We start from the raw sequence: 21,165 nt of genomic DNA, 5'->3' as shown, positions 1-21,165 counted from the left end.
TACTGTTGCTGTTGTTGCTAAATTCAATACATTTGAGGGGGCGGAGCTTCAGCTCCTTCAGGCGACACGCCTCCCCAGTCTCAAGCAGAGAAGACTGCTGATTTTCTCACAATTTATTGCCTGATTTAACATACTTGTCGGTGGGGGGGTTTTCCATTCGAATTTGGATGGGTCGTTAACAACCCATTCTTCTGTGGTACGATGAACTTAAAACGAATTTTCAATTCTACTTTACAGCATCTGTAATGCTTAAGTAGCCTTTTGTATGTGTCCTTTACACATCCCAATGGGGATCTTTTCTCACGCAGTTCTGCTGCCTGTGTACATGCAGCTCATCTGTGACCTCTCTCTGGCGTGGGTGATCCCCTTTCCGTGAAAGCAAACACCTTACACATAAGACCAGTGTCTCAGATAGGACATCTATGGTAAGGTTTCCTCACCTGTAATCCAGGGGTCTTCTCAATCACATCAGTGCAAATCACGGAAAGGCCCATGCAAAACGTTCTCATTTTTTTACTCCAGAATAAGTATTGACACAGACACATTATTTCTCATTTCTTTTTTTATTGCACAGATTTATCTTCACAGTAACAATGCAGTTGAAGAAAACAGAAGCGTATGGCTACGGGCAGCAGAGCAGCCTCTAATGTCCTCAAAGTACTTATATATATTTACAGTCTGAATATGAAAATCCAAAGTACATGGTCTGGTGCTATCGCTGGCAGGAGAAGGGTGGTTTAACCCTTTCCACACTCTAGACTATTGTCTGCCTGGCGGTCCAAGTCACACAGGCTGATTAGTAGTGTAATAGTTTACAGATCCTGTTTGTATGTAGCAACCCAAAACATTCAAGTATTTCCATCTTTGCAGAGGCACTGGTAAACCATACTTTAGGACTTTGCTTTGAAAGTAAATGTCTGTTTCCGTCTCATTGCTTTCTAAATTCTACCAACTTTTCTGTTTCCTTTCCAAAATGATGTGAATGCGACATTAAATAATAAACAACCAGAAAAGAAGCTTGAAATACGTAAGCAATGTCAGAAACCTAATCATATTTTTTTTTAAACATAATTTGGAGTTGTCAGGGCCATTAGTTAGCTCTGAGTTCCCCGGGAGCTGCTGGATGTACAGTAGTTTTCAGAATGAAAACATTCAGAGTTTGGTGCTGTTGATGGTGCACTGGCACAAAAAAAAGCCAACCAGCTGCAGTAACTCCGAATTATGGCTTTAACTGTTACAGTTTTTTTACATGTTAATGAATAATAATGTCAAAGTATTTTACAGTACTTCACAGGCATAATTTGAAAATTTACCTTTTTTTGTACCTGCTGGAAGTGTAACAGAAAACAACCTTTTATCCTATAAACATGTTAGCATGTGTTCAAGCTGTACCAGTGGATGTTGTAATGGATAAACATATATTTCATGGTGTAGTGAAACCTCTATATGTCCACATATCTATTTTCATTTACAAAATAGTTCCACCTGAAAGGGCAAATGGTGAAGAATACAAATATGTTATGCACAAAAGAGCAGGTGTTTAAAGCACTGTATGAAGAATCAAATAAAACCCCTCTTGATATTCCCCTTCAACACTCCATGTCATATGAACTGCAGAACAGCGGAGATAAGCACGTGCTTAGCTACAAGTACACACATCATACATACTTATGTTCCTTGTTCCTTGTTTTGATGACTTGTCTCAAAGTCTATACAAAGAACGCCGGAAGTGCGGGTTGATTTGCAAATAATGGAATGTGTAGACGTGTGCCACAGAATCTGATATATTTTCAACCACCATGGACACTGACAGGAAAACTTGTTCTTGTGGAAAAAAACAAAACAGAGATTTACTGTTTCCTTGTTGCTTGTTTATCATCCGGAGTGGAAACATACTAAAAATTTTCAAATTAAAATTTTGTTTGATTATCTACAGAAATTAAGAGCTAGATACTAACTTAACATAACTGGCAGATCTTAAAACGAAAAAAGGTTTGTAGCGTGAAAACATATTTGACACTTATCAAAATGTGTCACGTTAAATATCTTATAAATAATATCCGTTCCTTGCACTTTGTATTTTAAAATAAAGCTTTAGACCATAATTTTCTCCGCCTTCTGCCGGAAATATCACACTTGATTTAGAACAACGGAGTCAATAAACCGCAGCTCAGCACAAAAACAACAGACTTTGCACTCAAATGACAAATAAATTCATGGCCTCTATGTACTGTATCTTCTATACACTTTCTCATATACAAATAATAAAATATGTTTCTTCAACAAAACCAGGACTCTCCAGTCTGTTCACTATTCTGTGAACAAACAATACTTCTATTATAAACACACACACACATAGGGTAGGGTCCATAGAGGCATTGAAGGCAAGTCTTGGAATTCACTGAATTCAAAATGGAGGTGTATGGTTTAGTGACAGACTCTGCCCTGCCACACGCTTCACCCTCCAATCAGAGCTCCAGGATGGGACCCAGAGCAGGACAAAGAAGGAGGCTGATCATCCCGTCCCCCATCCCAAGCTTCACTACCTGTGTCCCGGGTTCCTGTGTGTGGCACTGTCCCTGGCGCGGTCATCCTCCACCACGTTAGCGTATCCCTCCTTCTCCAGGCAGCCGTCCAGCACCTGCAGGACCAGACGGAGGCGCCGGTCCATGGCATGGAGGTGGGGCTGGATGAGGATGGGGGAGAGGCGGTCACGGAGCAGAGACTCCTCCATCAGGGAGCTCAGCAAGTACTCCTGCTTGGCCAGCAGCTGCAGACGCAGGTGGGTCGACCTCCTCACCCTGTGGACCGGCACAGCCATGAGGTGGATGAGGAACAAAATGTTAACTCAGACAATTCATCTTCAAACAATCTCAGAGCCAGCATGTGTCAAAGAGAGAGGACATACGGACAGCATACTAACCTGCAACATTGGCTCAGGGGCACCAGAATGGACAACTCATCATGTGAGTGCTTTCCGAACCTGGAGAGTAAAGCACCAATAAATCAAACCACATTCACACATATATCGACACACCCAATTTGTTGAGTGTGTGTGTGTGTTCTGTATGTGTCATCATTACAGTCAGATGGGTTGTACTAGCTCTCTGCTTGTGGGGTATGTGTGCATGCATGCATATATATATAGCTCCTGGTCTTACCCTCTACCATTATCCAGATGAATGATGAAGGTCTCGTTACCAAACTTCTCAAAGGTCTCGTAATGATGGCGGTCCATGTTACCTGGGGGTGGGATGGATGTGGGGAGTTTGTTTTTGGTAAGTAAAGTGTTTGGCCTTCTGGAAGACTTCTGTTTCCTAGATATAGTTCAGCTCCTTGAAGAATCAATTCTCTTAACTTCAGTGAACAAACTTCATTGTCAGATATGATTGATAGTTTTCAACTATGTGTTTCTCAAGGGGTTTAATGGTTTGTTCTTTGTTTTACAAAGTAAATGTGAGGTTCTTCCTTACCCATGAGGAAGTCAAAGATGGTCATGTCCATGATGTCTAGAAGACGAGAGCCACGGTCATATGGTGGTGTCTGCTTCACCTCATCGCAGTAGTCTGGGTCAACCTCCCATCTGGACACACGCACACACACACACACACACACACAAACGACACAAAAAAATGTATTTTCTCAGTGATGGATGGACACATTTCATACATTCCAGTACCAACATAATTGTCGCCCCACTCCAAGTGTTGGATTCTACTTGTCTGAATTGTTACTCATCACTGATCTTAGATCGGTGGGACTTTTGACTGTATGTGATACTTACACAGGGCTATTTGTCCGTGGTTGAGGTTCTCTGACTAATGATGTCACTAAGGATTCCATGATAACACTGTGCCATGTCTATTACCTAGGTAATAGCTAATTGTGAATAGTCCTAAAAGTGTAGGCATTAGTAATCTTTAAAGGTATGATTCTTTCAGTAAAAAAAATACATTTTGTCTCAAACAATCAGGCCTATTTATATATATAGGATGAGTGGGTTTATCCCAAGAACTCTATTTAGCAGTCGATCTACGTTCCTACCCTCACCTATGGTCACGAACTATGGGTAGTGACCGAAAGAACGAGATCGCGAATACAAGCGGCCGAAATGAGCTTTCTCCGCAGGGTGTCCGGGCTCTCCCTTAGAGATAGGGTGAGAAGCTCAGTCATCCGGGAGGGGCTCAGAGTAGAACCGCTGCTCCTCCGCGTCCAGAGGAGCCAGCTGAGGTGGCTCGGGCATCTGATCAGGATGCCTCCTGGACGCCTCCCTGGTGAGGTGTTCCGGGCACGTCCCACTGGGAAGAGGCCCCAGGGAAGACCCAGGACACACTGGAGGGACTATGTCTCTTGGCTGGCCTGGGAACGCCTCGGGGTCCCCCAGGAAAAGCTGGTGGAAGTGGCCGGGGAGAGGGAAGTCTGGGCCTCCCTGCTTAGGTCGCTGCCCCCGCAACCCGATCCCCGGACAAGCGGCAGATGATGGATGGATGGATGGACAATCAGGCCTTCCTTCTTGGTTTATTTTGAGAAACCACCATCAATCAAACTTTATCTGAAAGAATATCAGATAAGAATTCTGGTGGTACTGTCAGGCCAAAACTGTCCAAAAACTGTCCTATCTGACGTCACAATGCCATTCCGAAGCAAGGACGCGTCCTTCGCTATGCCAACTTTAAATTTCGGAGCAGAAAACTGTCCTGGTTGCTATACTGGTTACTAGGTAGCAAGTTTTGTATTTAGGCCTATTTAAACCAGTTTATTCTACTCTACGATTTAAAGCTTTCACTTGTTCAACATTCCTGAGACAGCAACGTGCACAAGTAGAATTATATACGTGTTGCCTTCCCGATCTGTTAAAATTGATGCTAAATAAGCTATTTTTTGACAAAAACAGCTAGCTAGCTAGCACTAGCTATCGAATGAGCGAAAACTTTAAATCTTCGGCAGGTCAGTTGATGGAAGTGTTTCCTCTCCAAAGAGTTCCATCTCATACATTGTAGAGCAATCAGGGCAGACATCAGGGGATTCTTGAAACTGATAACACTCCACCTTAGAAGACAACATACCCATGTCACCTACTGTTAAGTTACCGGTTGAGCGACAAAAAAATACACCAAAAAGTTGAAAATGAATCTAATGCAAGAAAAAAATAAAATTGTGTGACAGAGACAAAAACCTACAAAGAGAATGAAAACTACAGGGAAGGGCTGAAAGGAAAAAGAGGGATGATGAAGTAGAGAAAGAGAGACTGGAGAGATCCTGGGCTGAAAGGGTCAGAGGTCATCATATCTTACTCGGCTTTCTTGCGTTTGTGGTAGGATCGTCTCCAGGGGTTCCTCCAGGTCTTGCGCTTGGCGAGGGCCAGGTCAGGCAGGAAGGCGGCCAGCGAGCCCTCAATCTGGTCAGGTTTCCCACACAGAGCATGCTCAGTGGAGCAGTAGTAGGAGCACTCCCCGTAAAAACAGATGTTATTGGCTGGGAGGGGTCGGGCGGAGAAAGGGAGGAAAGAGAGAGAAAAGAAAGAGTTCAGGTTAACGGCAATTTTACACTGGGAGAGGAGGAAAGAGGAGGGGAGAGGAAGACTGAGGAGGAAATAAGTGATGAAGAGAAAGGATGAGTGGGTTTAGATGACAGGTAATGTGAGGAAAAATATACACAAGAAAAAAAACAAGACTGAGAACAGTAAGAGAGCATGCAAGGAAGAGAGAAAGTTAACAGGGAATCAGAAAAAGAAAGGATATCAGAAAGAGTAGGAAAGGACTTCTTCTTTTTGGGGTTGAGTAAGGTTTTACAAAGGTAGGTAGGAGAGCGCTGAGACTCATTGTCTCTCTGTATACTCCTGTCAGAACTTCTGGGGCCTGACAATTGAGGTTGGGGAGATGCTCGTTAGTAGAAACAACTCAACCAAGACTTCAGCCCTGCCATGCCATCATGTATTTATTTATGCAAAGCTAAGATACATAGGAGTTTGTCAGACGGTCAGAAAGAGGAGATAGATGAAGGAGCCTGGTCCAATGCTGCCACCAAGTGGTAGCAAGGGCTAAGTGCAGACCATGTGCTCAACAAGAACAGGTGAGGACACCAACATTATTCCCATTTTTATTAGTAAAGTTAAATACAATTTTGGGAGGACACAATGCTTCACATATTGTGAGTTGCGAGGTTTCAGTTTGCATATAAAGTACGATTCCAGAAACTGAACTGACAAATATAATCTGTCATAATAGTCCTTGGTCCCTCAGTATTGACCTACTGGGCAGGCATTACAAAAGAGCTTCCCCAGATACTCTACTCCAGACAGTGTTGCTGAATGTGAATCTTGTACCAAATCTCTGAAATCAGGGTTTCCGCACCATGGCACAGCAAAACTCTGAATGTTGTGGACAACAGACAGAAGGTATGGAGGGTGTGAGACCGTGTTTACCAGGTGAGATGAAGAACGTCCTCCAGAGCTTTTTGTCCCTCGTCACGTCTCGGATCTCCCGGGTCATGTTGACCAGCCGCCCCGCTACCGGAGGCACTCGCCTGAAATCAAGGATTCTGGGAGAAGAGAGGGACAATTTAAATGAACCCAAGAGGAAAACATGTTTCAATTTGACATTTATACTGCAATGACGCCATCCACAACTATGTGTGAAAATTAAAACTCCACTTGTGAGACTGACTACCTATACTAGTTCGGAGGCCAAACTAGAGTTTTGTACAGATCAGTCTGACGATTCTTGATTCCAGACTTCCAGACTTGAAGCTGTCAGATTGGTATACAGTCTGTTTGCCGTTTCCCCAATAAACGAGGAATAAATAATTAATCGTTTTCTCAAATGCATCTGTTGTTCAAATCGACATCTGAAGTGCTGTTTATTGACGGGCAGTGTACGATCAAAGAGAGGAGACTGCAATGGAAAAATATTTTCATTCTTTCTCTCCTTTTTGATCAGGCTTCGTCACCTCTCTCTCTGAGCTTCCTTCCAGCCACTTCCGTTCCACTCCACGGTTAGAGAGCCAGCAAAACCCCCATGTCCTCTTCTATCTGCCCTCCCGCTACAGCAGTGCTCTCATTGACTCACTCTGAACCCTACTCTCTGAAGCCGTCTACCAGTGAATGGCTCTTTCTTCATGCATACCACTTGCGCACACAGCCCCCCCCCCCCACACACACACACACACAGACACACTAGAGCCAATGAGAATTAAACCCAAGCTTGCAGGTGAGAGCACTCAGGAGCTGCAAACTATACAGTCACGTTGGGACGGCTTACAAAGAAACACCTGTGTGTGACTATGTGTGTGTGTGCCCACACTTCGGTCAAACTCATACACAGCGTCACCAGGGTGCAAAGTTAAAACCACTCTGGCTGCTGTGTGTCATGGTCCCAGACTCTCTTCCTGTCAATTGATATCCCCCAACCTACCTGTCATCCCCAGCACATGATGTTGGAATTATGCGTTAACTACAACCACGCACAGTACATGCAGCAGAGCTATCTCAGGACAAATGTAAAGAGACGCTAGTCAGAGAAGCAGAATCCTACTTCTTTCTTCTTCCTCCACATTCCTACGCAGCCCGCAGCCTCCAGCGAGGCCAGGCTGACTCCCCAAGGGCCTCAGGTTCGGCTGGCCGGGGGCCAAACGACTGGGCCAACCGTCAGTCAGGGCCAGAACCTAAAAACATCCAGGCGGTCGGCTCCTCCACCTCCTCCTCCCTGCCCTCTGAATGATGCCCTGCTGGCTTTGGCATGCCTCTGGTTTCCTCTCCGCTCTACCCTCGCCCACGCAAACACATGCCACTGGATGTGGCTGGGCATTCCCCATAGGCTGGTGTGAGTGAGTGTGCGTGTGTGTGTATGTGTGCGTGCAAAATTGTACGTGTGTGTGTGTTTGCATGGGTATTTGCATGTGTGTGGGTGTGGGCATGTGTGTTCACAATGTGTAAGAGCATCTACCATGCCTAGCAGCTGTGTCTTACATAGACTTACTAGTACCCGTCATCCTAGGTAACTGTTGTTGGAGTGTGTGTAATTGTTAAGGCAGGTCATATGAAGATTTCACTTCACAGCACTATGCCATTCCATTCTACCAAATCCCATCCAATGTTTGCTGCTAAAAAGGGTTGGCTTATCACTTACATAATGGGTGCTGAGCTGTGGCTCTCTGACTGCAGTACACACCCACACACCCACAGTCACAGCACACCTGTTGAGTGGCTGTGTTTGTGTGTGTGTGTGCACTGTGTTAGGTGTTCAGTGTGTTACTGAGTGTTAAAGCCTGGTCGTAGGACACCTGGAGATTTGGTGTTTGTTTGTGTAAGTGTGTGTTTGCGTGTTACTGTGTGTGTGAGTGTGTGTGTACTGTCTACATAAATGCTACAGGTTTGTGTCAGCCAGAGCGCTTTGCATCAATGCATCTCTACAAACACTGTACTAAACACAGGTCCTGCTTACTTGTGCTTACATCTCTCTCACAGATGGTTGCACACACACACAAACGTACCAGCCAGAAACCCACCTGTCCAGGTGAAAGGCAGCAATCTCTGCATTATGCCTCTCAAAGTCCGAGAAGTAGAAGAAGTCTGGGGGCGTCTCTTGGTCACGGGTTTGTCTGGAACACAGAGTGGGACAATGTTAGGATAAGCTTAGCGGGACAATGCAAACAAAAGTAATACATATATATATATATATATGATATATACTGTAGATGTGTGTAAAGAGACAGGTGTAGAACAGCCACAGTGCTAAGGGTCCAACACTTCAATCTCCAATTAAAGATTGTTTCAGAGGAACTGACAGTTACGTCATTTGTTTCATTGCATTGGAATATAACTCATTTTCACTCTTTCTCTTCCCCAGTCTCTAGACTGCAGGCTACACATTGGGCTAGTCCACATCACAGTAAACATACCAAATCAAATTTATACTGAAAAATATTAGTTTGGAGCTGGCTCATGCTAAGCACAAGTAATATTGGCAGCCAGTGCAGAAAGAACATTTCAATAATAGAATAATGTGTCGTTTACTCAAATGAAGTCACTACATAAACCATTTATACAAGTCAATTTTAGATTTCAAATCTAAAAACAACATTATCACACAGTTCTTTAGGCTACACAGTTGTATCACACATATACACACCCAGTCTAACACGGGCACTGAGTCTGCTACTGCTGGTGCACAGGGTCAGCATGAGTGTACAAGCACGCACACACGGCATCAAGCGTGCCCATTACCACCCAGCTTATGCCTGCACAAATGATCAACCAGGTCAGCTAAACCCGCAGCCCACATTCCTCCTCCTCCCGTCTCTCCTTCTTTCCCTTTCTCCCTCCATTAGGCCAAGGAGAGTAATGCATTTCGCTCTCCTCTCCCACCTGACCAATACCCTGATAGAAAAAGCTTTGGCTTGCTTCTCTTTACACCAGGAAGTCATGAGCCCTTCCCTATTGGGATTCCCCCCCCCCCCCCCCCCCGGCCTTGTATCTCTGGGAGAGACCAGGAGGGCTGGCCTGGCTCGCCAGCTGTGGCCCAGGCTGCTGACTCATTCCTCTCTTTTACACAGTTTCTCCTTTCCTCTCTTGTTCTCACCTTCTCTGCCCTGCTCTTATCCTGTTCTTTCTTCTCTCTCTCTCTCTCTCTCTCTCTCTCTCTCTCTCTCTCTCTCTCTCTCTCTCTCTCTCTCCCTCTCTCTGTCTTTCCCTCTCTCTCTCTCTGTCTCTCTCTCTCTTTCTTTAGTACTCTGAACCTTTTGAATCTTCATTTGTCCTTCTCTCGTTCTCTCTCTCTGTCTGTTTGCATCTCTCTCTATTTGCTTATCCTTTTATCTCTGTCAGTGTTTAGTCTGACAGGAAGGGGGCAGCAGAGATGTCTCGGCAAAGTCTACAATGCATACTTCATGCTGTTGAATATGAGTTTGCCATGACAAGATTTACTACATGGAATTGACATCATCTTCATTTACTCACCATAAACAGAAGCATAACTCAGTTTGCATAGATGAATGTTACAATAAAAAGAGCTTTGACAAAATCAAGAAGGACAGGCACAAACTATGCAAAAGTCTTTTTTATGTATGTTTGAAAAGTCCAGACTACACAAGGTATGTGTGTGTGGGTGGAAGGTTTAAAAGCCTACCAACAGAATGTTGACGCTTCTCTATGTGACAACAAGACAAGCTGTCCTTGGAACCTCCCTAGAGGAGATCTACAACAGACAGAGGAGGAGAGAGAGGGGGGAGGGGAGAGAGAGCAAGAAAGGGGGCGAGGGAGAGGAGAGAGAGGGATTGAGAAATGGAGAGATAGCTAGGGAGAGAGGGGAGGGAAGAGAGAAGGGTGGAACGGAGGAGAGGGAGGGAGACAGAGAGGGAAAGGAGGAGAGAGGGAGAGGAGAGTGAGGTAAAGCTCGGGGGTGAGAGAGGAGAGTTAAAAAGAAGAGACCAAGGGAAGTACAGTAATGAATGCTAGCAGCCTCACGAGAGTCATGTAGTTTACAGTCAAAAAATAATATCTATGCAGATGTGAATATATAGACTGTACGTACTGTGAGACGCACGTGTGAGCATGATTTCAAATGTGGAATCTTTCTGACTCTCGCATCACTCACTGCAAAATTCATCCTAACATACATCTCTCTTTTAGAGTACAATCACACCTGCTCAACAGGCCTTGTTCCACGTGAGCTATTGGTCAAATGTCCTTACCACATGTGGTTGCTTTGCCAGCTGGTTAGCATATGACTATTAGCAGCTTTCTTCCATCACCTACTGTATTGAGTGCACTGCTGAGTTTATTATTAAATACACTGTAGCTACAATCTACAAAGCTTATTCAACAACTACAGTGACCTTTGAAATGACACAAAGGCTGGCCGGCCACAAACGCACACACACACACACACACACACATACATACACACACAAACAAACAAGACCCCCCAGCAGATAAGCCCTGTGCAGAACGACCTTGGCTCTCCCACACTGCACTGTGTGACCTTGTAATGACATCTCTATGCTACTGTTTTTGCCAGCAGGCTGCACACACACAAACACGTACAGACTCACGCACGCACACACACACACACACACACACGCACGCGCACACACACACACACACACACATACACACAATAGGGAGAGTGAAATCCATCAGCTATACATAATCCACAGCTGTCTTCAGGCCCTCTCTGCCAGGTATCTTTGTCTGGGCCTGTGTCTGTCTAGGATCACATGCAGACAAAAACAGGGGGAGACAAGTGTAAGATGCGAGGGAGGAGAAGAGGAGGGAAAGAGGAGGAGGCAGAGGGGAGAGCAGCTAAGAGGCATGTCTGTCTGGTGACTGACAGAGACATATCATATGATCATATAATGAAGCTTCAACCTGACTGTTCCCACAAAATGCATGTAACAAACAACACGCACAAGTGCAAACACATACGAATATGTATCGACATATTGACACATATGAGTAACGATGTGCATGCAAAAGCATGCCCAGAAGTACACACACACACACATTTTTGTCAGAGCTTGGTTCTGAAATGTCAGTCAACAAGGCCATAAAGATTCCCCCCCCCTACTCAGCCAAGCAAGAGAAAATAGCCAAAGTACCATCTTCCCGTGTACCAGTATGGAGAGAGACAGACAGAACTGGAAGGACTGAGAAGTCAACCACATGCTAGCACATCGTAGTAGCAGCTTGACAGCTAAAAGTGGAAGAGAGGCTTAAATAAATCTATGGTAAGAATATTATACACTTCTGCTCTGCTTTGAGGGTCCCAACCTGCTTTGCTTCACCAAATCTAGCTGGATATTGTGCTGCACATTAAATTTTTCTCCTTCCAACCCATCCCCGCTTAGATTTATTTAATAACCACTCTGCTATGACGTGGCAGCATGCAAAACGGATTATGTTGCTTACAGACAAATTTCACCCGAATATATCATGAATCTTTTTTTTACGATAAGGGGAATATTAGGATGATAAACTGCTTAACAAGCAAACGAGGGTTCTGGTGGGGAAGGCAGGACCAAACACAAAGTAAATATATCTATTCACGTATGTACCAAATGTTCTCACCAAAACTTGGTAAAACACAGAATATCCCTTTAAAGTGAAGAAGATATAAATTGTGGAAAGGGACATTGCATAAGCCATCCTTTTGTGTCAGTGAACGCATGTATGTATGTATGTATGTCAGTCCCAAGTAAATACTATTTCAGTGAAATGCATCTAATACGGAAACTAGGTAAAAAATGATTTCACACAAGCACCCATGCGTCAGTCTGAAAAGTCTTCTTTGCAGTCTTTCCACATCTCCTCACCCTTTTTCCTCTCTCGCCTACAGAACACCCTTTCCGATCCCTTATCATCCGCATCAGCGTAAATCTATGGATCCACCAAGCTCAGCTTGTTATAGGCTGGATTGAATTTCAAATCAATGTTACACAACTCATGGATAGTTGCAATGCTCTGAATGAGATGCGGCCTGATCGACAACAGAGCGATGTACACGTCAGGGACTGCAACACTGCAACTGTACCCTGGTCTGGATAGAACAGGTTGAATTTGAGTAGATGAGAAATGATCCCAGAGGTAAGAGTTTCTTTCATGATTCGGTAATAGATGCTGATGAGATGAGGGTGGTGAATACATTTTCGGAGAGGGTCGTCTGTACAATGTGTCCTCTGACACTTACACGCACCGACATGTACTACCCACCACACGCTTCATATGATTTATTTTTCAAATCCAACACTGAGATGCATGTTTTCAATTCGATCTATCGACACTGACAACTGACACCCTCATTTGAATCCCACTATTTAGTGTATTTGGTTTCTATAGCTCGACAATGAGTCCTCCCCCACACCACAATACCCTGCCATAATTACAAGTGGTACATGTTGCTGTGGTAATTGCATTCCCGAGTGAAGAGAATTGGAGGTCATTGTGTTTTTTAATTAGTGCCGCCCTGGGGTCTGTGACTGCAGAGGATTACTGAACATTGATTCTCCTGCTCTCCCTGCGCCGTCAACACTCATCTCCCACACCGTCATCAACACGGCGCCCCTCCCAGGGCCGCTCGTAACCTTTTTTTTTTCTCTCCTTCCTTCTCCTGTTCTTCAGTCCCTTGCTCCCCCCATTCTCCCCTGGGCCAGTGTGCACACAGAAGACCACAATGAGGTAAAACAGAGAGAAGGGTATGACGTGTTGTGCATGTGTGGGGCCAAGGCTTGAGCTAGGACCACTATCTGTCCATGCTGTGCATGTTCTGCCCCCTCCCCCACCTAAGTGAAAGGACCCAAGACCAGACTCTTTGACCCCCAACCCCCTCCACCCGACTGATCCATCTCCAGAGCCCCTGGAGGGGGGATCACGCATGGACATATGGGACATCCCCCCCCTGCTGGATAATCACTCTCAGTGCATGCATTTACCCTGCAGGGGTCTGGATGCATCAACAAAGCCTGTGCCACAATTCAACGAGAGCTACAACGTGTCAGCTACTTTTGGGGACATTTATCTTTAACCTGTTTCTGGGATGAGGTGATTTCAAGCTGTGAATTGCTCACATGTAATTGTAAACCACCAACAGAAAAACAAAGTATGTGGTCTAATTTGCTCCATATATATATTGTGTGAGCCAGAAGCCATTTCCAGACTGGCTTGGCTCTTTTCTTTTTTTTGTCCTTAATTGACCGGCACAGCATATTCAGTTTATATCCCGAGGGCTTAACTGTCCACAGAGAGCGCCTTTACCGACGGCTTTCTGTAAAAGACCTGAAATCACTTTGAGGGACCCAACTCAAAGCTCTAGAAATATGGTAGGCTTTAGGGATCATTTGGAATCACTACAGAATCATCCTAGTGGGATCTCTGGTGTTACTGGTGCAGGTGGAATGTGTAACATACTGCATCCAGGGCAAGCACATTATTAACATGAATACACAGTGGAGATAGGCACAATTTGTGGCTACTGTGGTGTGTGGTTACAGTATACACCGTTATATGTGACCATTTTAGGGTCTGCTTTTTAAAACAAGTCACAAATGTATTAAGACATGACATGAGGGAAGAGAAAGGATTTAAATTATACAAAGTAATGTGTTCCAAAATAATGAAATGCCCAATTTGAGAGTCTTTTAGCATTCCATTTATATATATATATACATATACTAAATCCATGAAAAACCAAAGTAGAGTGTATGAATGTGGACTTAATTAAAGCTCAGCATAATTACAATTCCATTTCCCTCTCCTGCAGTGAGCTAGAAAGGATAATCTAATCTGATCATCTGTTCCAATCTGATTACAGATGTTGATGTATTTACCATTAACAAAGCCTAAGCAAATATAGTAGTATATTTAATGTTGTGGTTTCAATTTAACCTTCACTAAATGTATGATGTCTTACGTTGAGTATTTCTTAAGAAATGATCAATTGAATACATATTGCATACAAGTATTGTATGTCCCCATGAAAAGGACAATAAAGTTATTGATAAGTCACACAGAACCCGCCATGACCAGGATCAGTGCTAGGTCCAGTGCATTGGCACAGTCATATCGTATGGCTCGGTTTCTTTGCCAGTGTTTTTGAGAGACTTCTCAGAGTGAAAACAATACCCCAGGACACCACTCAGCCTCCCTCAGTGGAAACGATGAACCGTGTACATCCACCGCCACTCTTTACATAATCCATAATCCCCCATTTTAGAACAGGATTTCTTAGAGGGCATTAGCTGTGAATTCTGCCCTTTCTTCTCACGGCGGAGCGCGTGTGGCAGTTGAGACAGGAAAAATAAGGCGAGGCGTCACTGAATAAGCAATGACACGGAGATGAATTCTCATCAGTGGCGCAGATAATCTTTGAAAACAAGCCTGATGCCATTTCCGTAGGAGAATACCACAGGGGCGAATAAAACCCTCTGTTAGAACAGATGTACATGGAGCCAAGAGGTCAGCACTGGGTTGAATCCAGGTTGGTTGGATAGCCTTGGGAGGTTGGGTATTTGGATTAAGACAATCCCTGGGTTAGAGGTGGAAGCCTGCAGCCAAACTTGCCATGTTTTTATTTCATACTTTTTCCTACCAAGGGGGATTATCTAGGCTTGAGTAGGCCTTTGCCTAATGTCTCTCTCGCTCTCTTCACCCACTCGCTCAACCTGTCTCCAGAATCCTAAAAAACGCAAGGAAAACCACAACAATGACAAGTGTTCTACGCGAGAGGCGCTTTGCTGTGTTTACCGACACTGGATTAGGGATTTCCTATCCTGCTAGCAATAGAACAAACTGCATAAGTCTTCTTTCAAGATTATTTTAAGGATTCACATTTCATGATGGCTTTGTTGAGGGATGATGAACAATGTGAAGGAAAAGTACATACAGATGAGGACATGCACAGGTCAACGAACACTCGTGTTTAGGTAACCACACACTCAAGGTTCAGTGTCTATACTGAAGACTTCCATATAGAGGTTGAAATGTGTCTATTTATACAAAGTAAAGGATGCGCCTGTACACTGTATACTTCTCTACATGGAGTCTATAGCATATTGCTTGTAATCTCTAGATAATACGTTCTAGGTCTACTGTTGGGGTACTAGAAGCACACCACTGTATGAGGATGCAGGAGGAATGTAGGAATGTTACCAGGCTGCCGAGTTCTCCCTCCAGCATACTGGACGTATAGGAAAGGACAAACACACTGTACACAGTGAGGAATTCATCCAGCCTGGCCAGTTGCTTCATTCCTTCATGTCTTTAGGAAGGACGTGCAGACGAGAAGATGGAGAAGAGAGAGGAAGGCGGGAAAAGAAAAAGGGGGAGGCACACGGGGGGGGGGGGGGGGGGGGGGGGGCTTCCCCCTTTCACCTCAGACAGCTCAACACCCAGATTTGGCATTAATAGATTCTGAACGGGTATACTAAGAGATGTCATCTACCATGACACTGGGCTTAGAAGAGCAACAAAGGATCACAGAGAAAGCACAAGGACTATCACTGTGGTAATGAGGACAAGCTGGATGGCTTTCAGCCTCTTAGCTGTGATAGGGATCTTAAGCACTTTCTCTGTGTGTGTCTGTGTATAACCCCGCACACAAAATCAATGGGTTCTCACCAGAATCTGCTGCTGAGTACATAAGCCCGGATGCTGGGCTCAAACATTCAGCACAACATGCCAGATGGAGTCGATGGCAAAAAGGCCCATGTGAAGGTGTGTCACTGAACTGAGGAGCTAGTTAAAGGTTTCTCCCTCAGAGTTTCTCAGACGCAGAGGATTGTGGGTAGATGAGAGAACACATTAGACCACGCCACAGGCATTTCTGCCCCTGTCTCTCTCAAATCACATCGAGAGCCATTGTTAAAAAGGTGTGCTGGGAGGATATGGATAAAAGATTATATGCAGTACTAGGCAGTTGTAGTGCACAACTGTGAATATACAGTGTGAGAGCATATGTGCTTCAAGACTCCCACTTAAGGTGAGGACCCATGACTGTTTTTCCAATTATTCCGTCCTCAGGCTGGTCTCCTTGTGGGGAAGTGTGCAATACTTGTAGTCATAAATCTAGAATTTCCTACAATACAAATAATATGGGGTCGCAAGGGCTACTGAAATCTCCAACCAGGGAAAACAAATGTGGTTTCTAATCCAATATCATGTTCTCATTCTTTGGGGAAAATCCAAAGCAGGTTCTTCAGTGGAAATTGGCAGGTGAATTGGAGAGTTCCAGCTTAGAAATAGAATGGGGTTGTGAGTGATTCCAGACAGAATCCAATAAGTTCCAGAGCTGGAAAGCCATCAACATTTCTCTGTCAGGGGTTCTCTAAAAGGCCTTCTCAAAACCAGTCCTTTGGAAGACCCTTTGGAAGATCATTTAAGAATGGAATCAATTATAGCTGAAGTGCTTTCTTAACCACGGTTGTAAATGAGTGCAAATATGATCATTCCAGGCTTGTAATTATTTCCTTACCCAAATGGAGTCTCAGGAGCATTAGCTCTTTGTATGTGGCAGTTCATTGGGTCGTGAATAAGCATTTGGACGTTGGTTATTATCCATCTGGGAGGGATGCAGATCTGGATATGTGTCATCCAAGTGAATTAGATTGACTTGACCTAATGATAAGAGCTTGACAATCTACTCGTCCCCACTGTCTAATATTTGTCTTTCTCTCTCTTTCTGTCCCTTTTTTCAATTATTTGTACAGAGATTCATTCTTAATGCCCCACTATAGTTATTTACCAGTTTTTCTTTGCAGACAGTTTAGCTGGCCCTGGCCCGGTGTGTGTACGGTAGCTGAACAGGTCAGTTGGATGCTGGCAGCTTCAGTGTTCCCGGCTCAGTCAACAAGGGCTAAGCAAGGAGCACTTCCACCCTCCCTCTCCTCCTCCTCTTCCTCCTCTCTCTCTTTCCTCAAATAAAACATGGCTGCCGGGTGGCAGCTCTGCCTCCATCTGTGCCTACTTAGAAAACCTGGACGCGCCACAAAAACAGGCAAACAACAACCTCACAAACACACACACAGGCATGGTGGTGGCAAGCAGGAGACTGGGCGAGCGGTTATTTCAGTGTCTAAATGGTTTCAACAACAAGCGCTGAGTGCTTGGCAGGTTCGGTAGCGCTAGCCATTTTCTCCTAATTAATCCAACTTGAGTCTCATTAAAATGCCATTTACCAGCAGCGCCTGAACGATGACAGAATTGCAGTTGATTTAATGGTGCCGTCTTTTATTTAGCCTCTTAATGAATGTGTTTATTAGCACACACTGTTGTACCTGTCCAACCACCATATCTTGGACTACAGCAGTTACATGCTCTCTCTTCTCTCCATTTATTGCACCCTTTTATGATGTGTTGAGCAAAGCCAGCAACTCTATTTGCAATCTGTCAGTTGCTCTCAACATTGCTGGTTCACACCACTATGGCTAGATTTCACAGAACCAGCCAAAGAGAAATGATCCCAAACTCTAAGCATGGTTAAAGGGATAAAGCAGGGGGAAATAAAACAAGCTTTCTAGAAACGTTGGGTGCGGTTGAGGTCTCTGATCGTGGTCTGGTGTTTGCGTTCGTGTTTTTCCCAAAGTGGCGGTTTTCTATTTAGATCCGTCAACATCCTTGTTATGCTCTATGTTTTTATTGTGGGGGGGGGGGGGGGGGGGGGGACTTGTCTTAAATAGAACACATCTATCAGTGGTAAGTGCCGGGTTCAGGATGGCATTGTGGTCAGGGAGTGGGTGATGGTGGGTGTGGAAGTGGTGAAGCCTTTTCAAAAACATCTGGAGGGCCATATTTGTCCTTCTGTCAGAACTGCCCTGGATTCATCCAACACTTGAAGTGCTGGATTTAGAAAGTTGGTTCTAGAACGTGTGTGGGAAAAAGGGGATTTCAGATTTCTAAACAATCTGGTTTCACCAACAGTTTTAGGCTCTAATGTTTACTATACCTTAACAAATAATGTTTCTGCATTATCTAGTATTTTACAGTACTTCCAGTATTTACTTACACACGCACACACACAGGGTCGGACTGGGACCAAAAAACAACCCGGGACTTTGAAAGCGTAGACCGCCCCGCCCCCCCCCCCTCCAATTTCTCCCTCATTTTCTTTTTCCATACTTGTCTCTGTTTCTGCATCTGCTATTTGATGTTGCAAAACAATTGCATTTGAGCCACATAGCACATGTATTATTTAAAGCCAAAAAACATGTTGTGCATATTTAGATGAGTGCCTTTTTCTCTTGGCCATTTCTTTTACTTCATTTAAAATGTATAGCCTATATATTGGCTAACAGTAATAACAAATGTATAATGTTTTTAGAAAAATTTAAACTATATGGTTTGGAATGGTATTTGAATTTTCTAAACGTCGAAAATACAGCTGCTTACAGCTACTTGCACCTGGCGCCTCGATCTGGTACAGCCGCATCTTCGGGCTTCAAACTCTCTCCGTCTTTTGACAGCATAAACATGTAGGCTACTCTGTACTTCTACATTGTGCAGCATTTGCTTGCAGTGCCCGTTGTTTTTCTCCTTTTCTTTTCCTTTCCATTTCTTTGCTAAAGAATCAACGACGTTAGCTAAAGTAGCTCCAACGAATTGGCTGTACCCGGAAAACGATAGATTTTTGACCAATCGTGATCTGTAAAATGGACGGACAAGTGCACCGTTCAAGTTTACACAGGGGAAATCCCCACCCCCACCCTTTGGATTTTAGATCGCTCCAGTTAAACAGTTGCTTGGTATTAAGGCCGTCCTCAGAGTGAGCGTAAACTATTAGGATTTTCTTTCTTGAATACTGCCGTGGCCGTAGCGGCCGTTTGTTTGACCGGCCATTCGGGAAATCTCCCGAGTTTCCCGATGGCCAGTCCGACCCTGCGCACACTCACAGATACAAGCCCCCCCCCCCCCCCCCACACACACACACACACAGCTAGCACTGATATGGTAATGGGATCAATACCACTAGCAATGCATCATTCCATAACACAATTACAGTGTGATGCATTGTGGTTCTGTTACAGTGACCCACCTCTACCCATCAAACCCATCAAGGTTCTATGATCCAGTCAGCCCTTCTCTTCAACATGACATACAGACGCCCATACGCATCAATTCACCAACACCCAAACCCATTACCCATTACACCAAGGACACCAAGACACTGTGGACAATGCACCCAAGGACCAAGGACCAGCCTAGATATTGACAGAGAAAGAGAGATAAACAAAGAGGGAGGTTGAGAGACGTAGAGATATAAAGAGAGAGGAAGATAGGTAGAGAGAAAGAGAGGTAGAAAGAAAAAGGGAGAGTGAAAAAGAGGTAGAGAGAGAAAGATAGGTAGTGAGTGAGAGGTACAGAGAGAAAAAGAGGTGGAGAGAGATAGAAAGATAAGTAGTGAGAGAGAGAGAGCTACCGAGAGAAAAAGAGGTGGAGAGAGATAGAAAGATAGGTAGTGAGAGAGAGAGAGCTACAGAGAGAAAAAGAGAGAGGGAGGTAAGGAGAATGAAAGACAGGTAGAGAGTCTCCACCCGTCGACACAGACGCTCCTCTGTCCCAGGTAGGGAGGTGGGGGTTGACCCATACAAACTCCCAGATCAGGTTCCCGCCTCCCAGGCCCCCTGATACCAGACCTGCTCAGCAGAACCCCTCCTACATCCTGCCTCTTACAAAGCCCGGGGAGAGAGACCCAGGGTCCGGTTTAATTGGCTGACAATGCCGCCATTCTAGTCACTCTGCTGTTCTCTGTTCGGGGGACATGAGAGTCACACATCGTCTAATCGCCATCTTGTCTATCAGGCAGCTTGGAGAAGTGAAGGCTGGTCACAAAGGAACCTATTAACCTTTGTTTTGTCACAATAAGGGCCCATGTTACACAACCACAATGCTCTCTGTGTCACAGAAAGCAAATATTTGTTTCACTCATCTTTTTAAATCTCCAGTGTTGGTTTGGGGATATAAATCTACCTACCTGTGGGTAGAGAAAAGCAATTTTGGGCAGAGTGCTCCCTATAGATCCTAAACGCTGTACCACCTGCTAGAGGGATTTAGACAGAAGGAACTACAACTCTGCATTGTTCTCTTTCGAAAAAGTCAAAATTCTCGCCCCAGTTCAAATGAAAATGTGCAGCCAAAACAATTAGAGAGATTACACAGTAACAGACAGACAGGAATTTAGAAAATGCCAGTCCCATTAGTGAGATTGAACTTGCACGCACTAACTTGCTTTCCACCTAGGCATGACGAATTGCTAAAATGGCGAGTCTTAATCATAGATATTAGATTCACCAAACCAATTAAGATGGCAACTATGCTTTGAAATCCTCAGATAAACACAGAGTAGCTAGGCTCAGAAGGTTTTATCCTTCTCAGATAAACACAGAGTAGCTAGGCTCAGAAGATGTTATCCTTCGCCACCTGTGCTAGTTTGTCTACTGTATTCAGACACCATGGCTTACCAAAATTCTAGACTCGGATACTGTCCTTCTTTTAGAAACAAGGAGAAAACTTGGAGGAATGTCTGGTTTAGACCCTCCACTTTGGAGAGATGAACACAGGCTTCTCCACAGTTCCAGACTCACTGGGCCTGTCACACATCTCAAGACAAGGTGGAAGAACTTCCTATTTGAGTCTTGCGGTAGGCATACCATAACATTCAGGCATAATGGCAAAAACGGATT

At 44.5% G+C, this 21,165-nt stretch overlaps 1 protein-coding gene across 1 annotated transcript in view; it reads right to left on the bottom strand.

The window, feature by feature from the left end:
- Positions 1 to 555: 555 nt before the first annotated feature.
- The window catches only part of fam20ca (FAM20C golgi associated secretory pathway kinase a), a 34,215-nt gene continuing 13,605 nt past the window's right edge, over positions 556 to 21,165 (bottom strand). The window contains exons 4-10 of the mRNA XM_084678482.1: positions 8,506 to 8,598; positions 6,425 to 6,540; positions 5,295 to 5,475; positions 3,474 to 3,583; positions 3,162 to 3,243; positions 2,924 to 2,983; positions 556 to 2,801 (exon numbers count right to left, since the gene is read on the bottom strand). Coding sequence (XP_084534608.1) covers positions 2,543 to 2,801; positions 2,924 to 2,983; positions 3,162 to 3,243; positions 3,474 to 3,583; positions 5,295 to 5,475; positions 6,425 to 6,540; positions 8,506 to 8,598 — 901 coding nt within the window. The 3' untranslated portion in view covers positions 556 to 2,542. The remainder of the gene's footprint in view (positions 2,802 to 2,923; positions 2,984 to 3,161; positions 3,244 to 3,473; positions 3,584 to 5,294; positions 5,476 to 6,424; positions 6,541 to 8,505; positions 8,599 to 21,165) is intronic.

Source organism: Hypomesus nipponensis, chromosome 17, assembly GCF_054491055.1.
Source record: "Hypomesus nipponensis isolate SF chromosome 17, ASM5449105v1, whole genome shotgun sequence".
Classification (NCBI taxonomy): domain Eukaryota; kingdom Metazoa; phylum Chordata; class Actinopteri; order Osmeriformes; family Osmeridae; genus Hypomesus; species Hypomesus nipponensis.
Note: the sequence above shows the minus strand (reverse complement) of the source record. Positions and strands in the feature narration are given on the sequence as shown.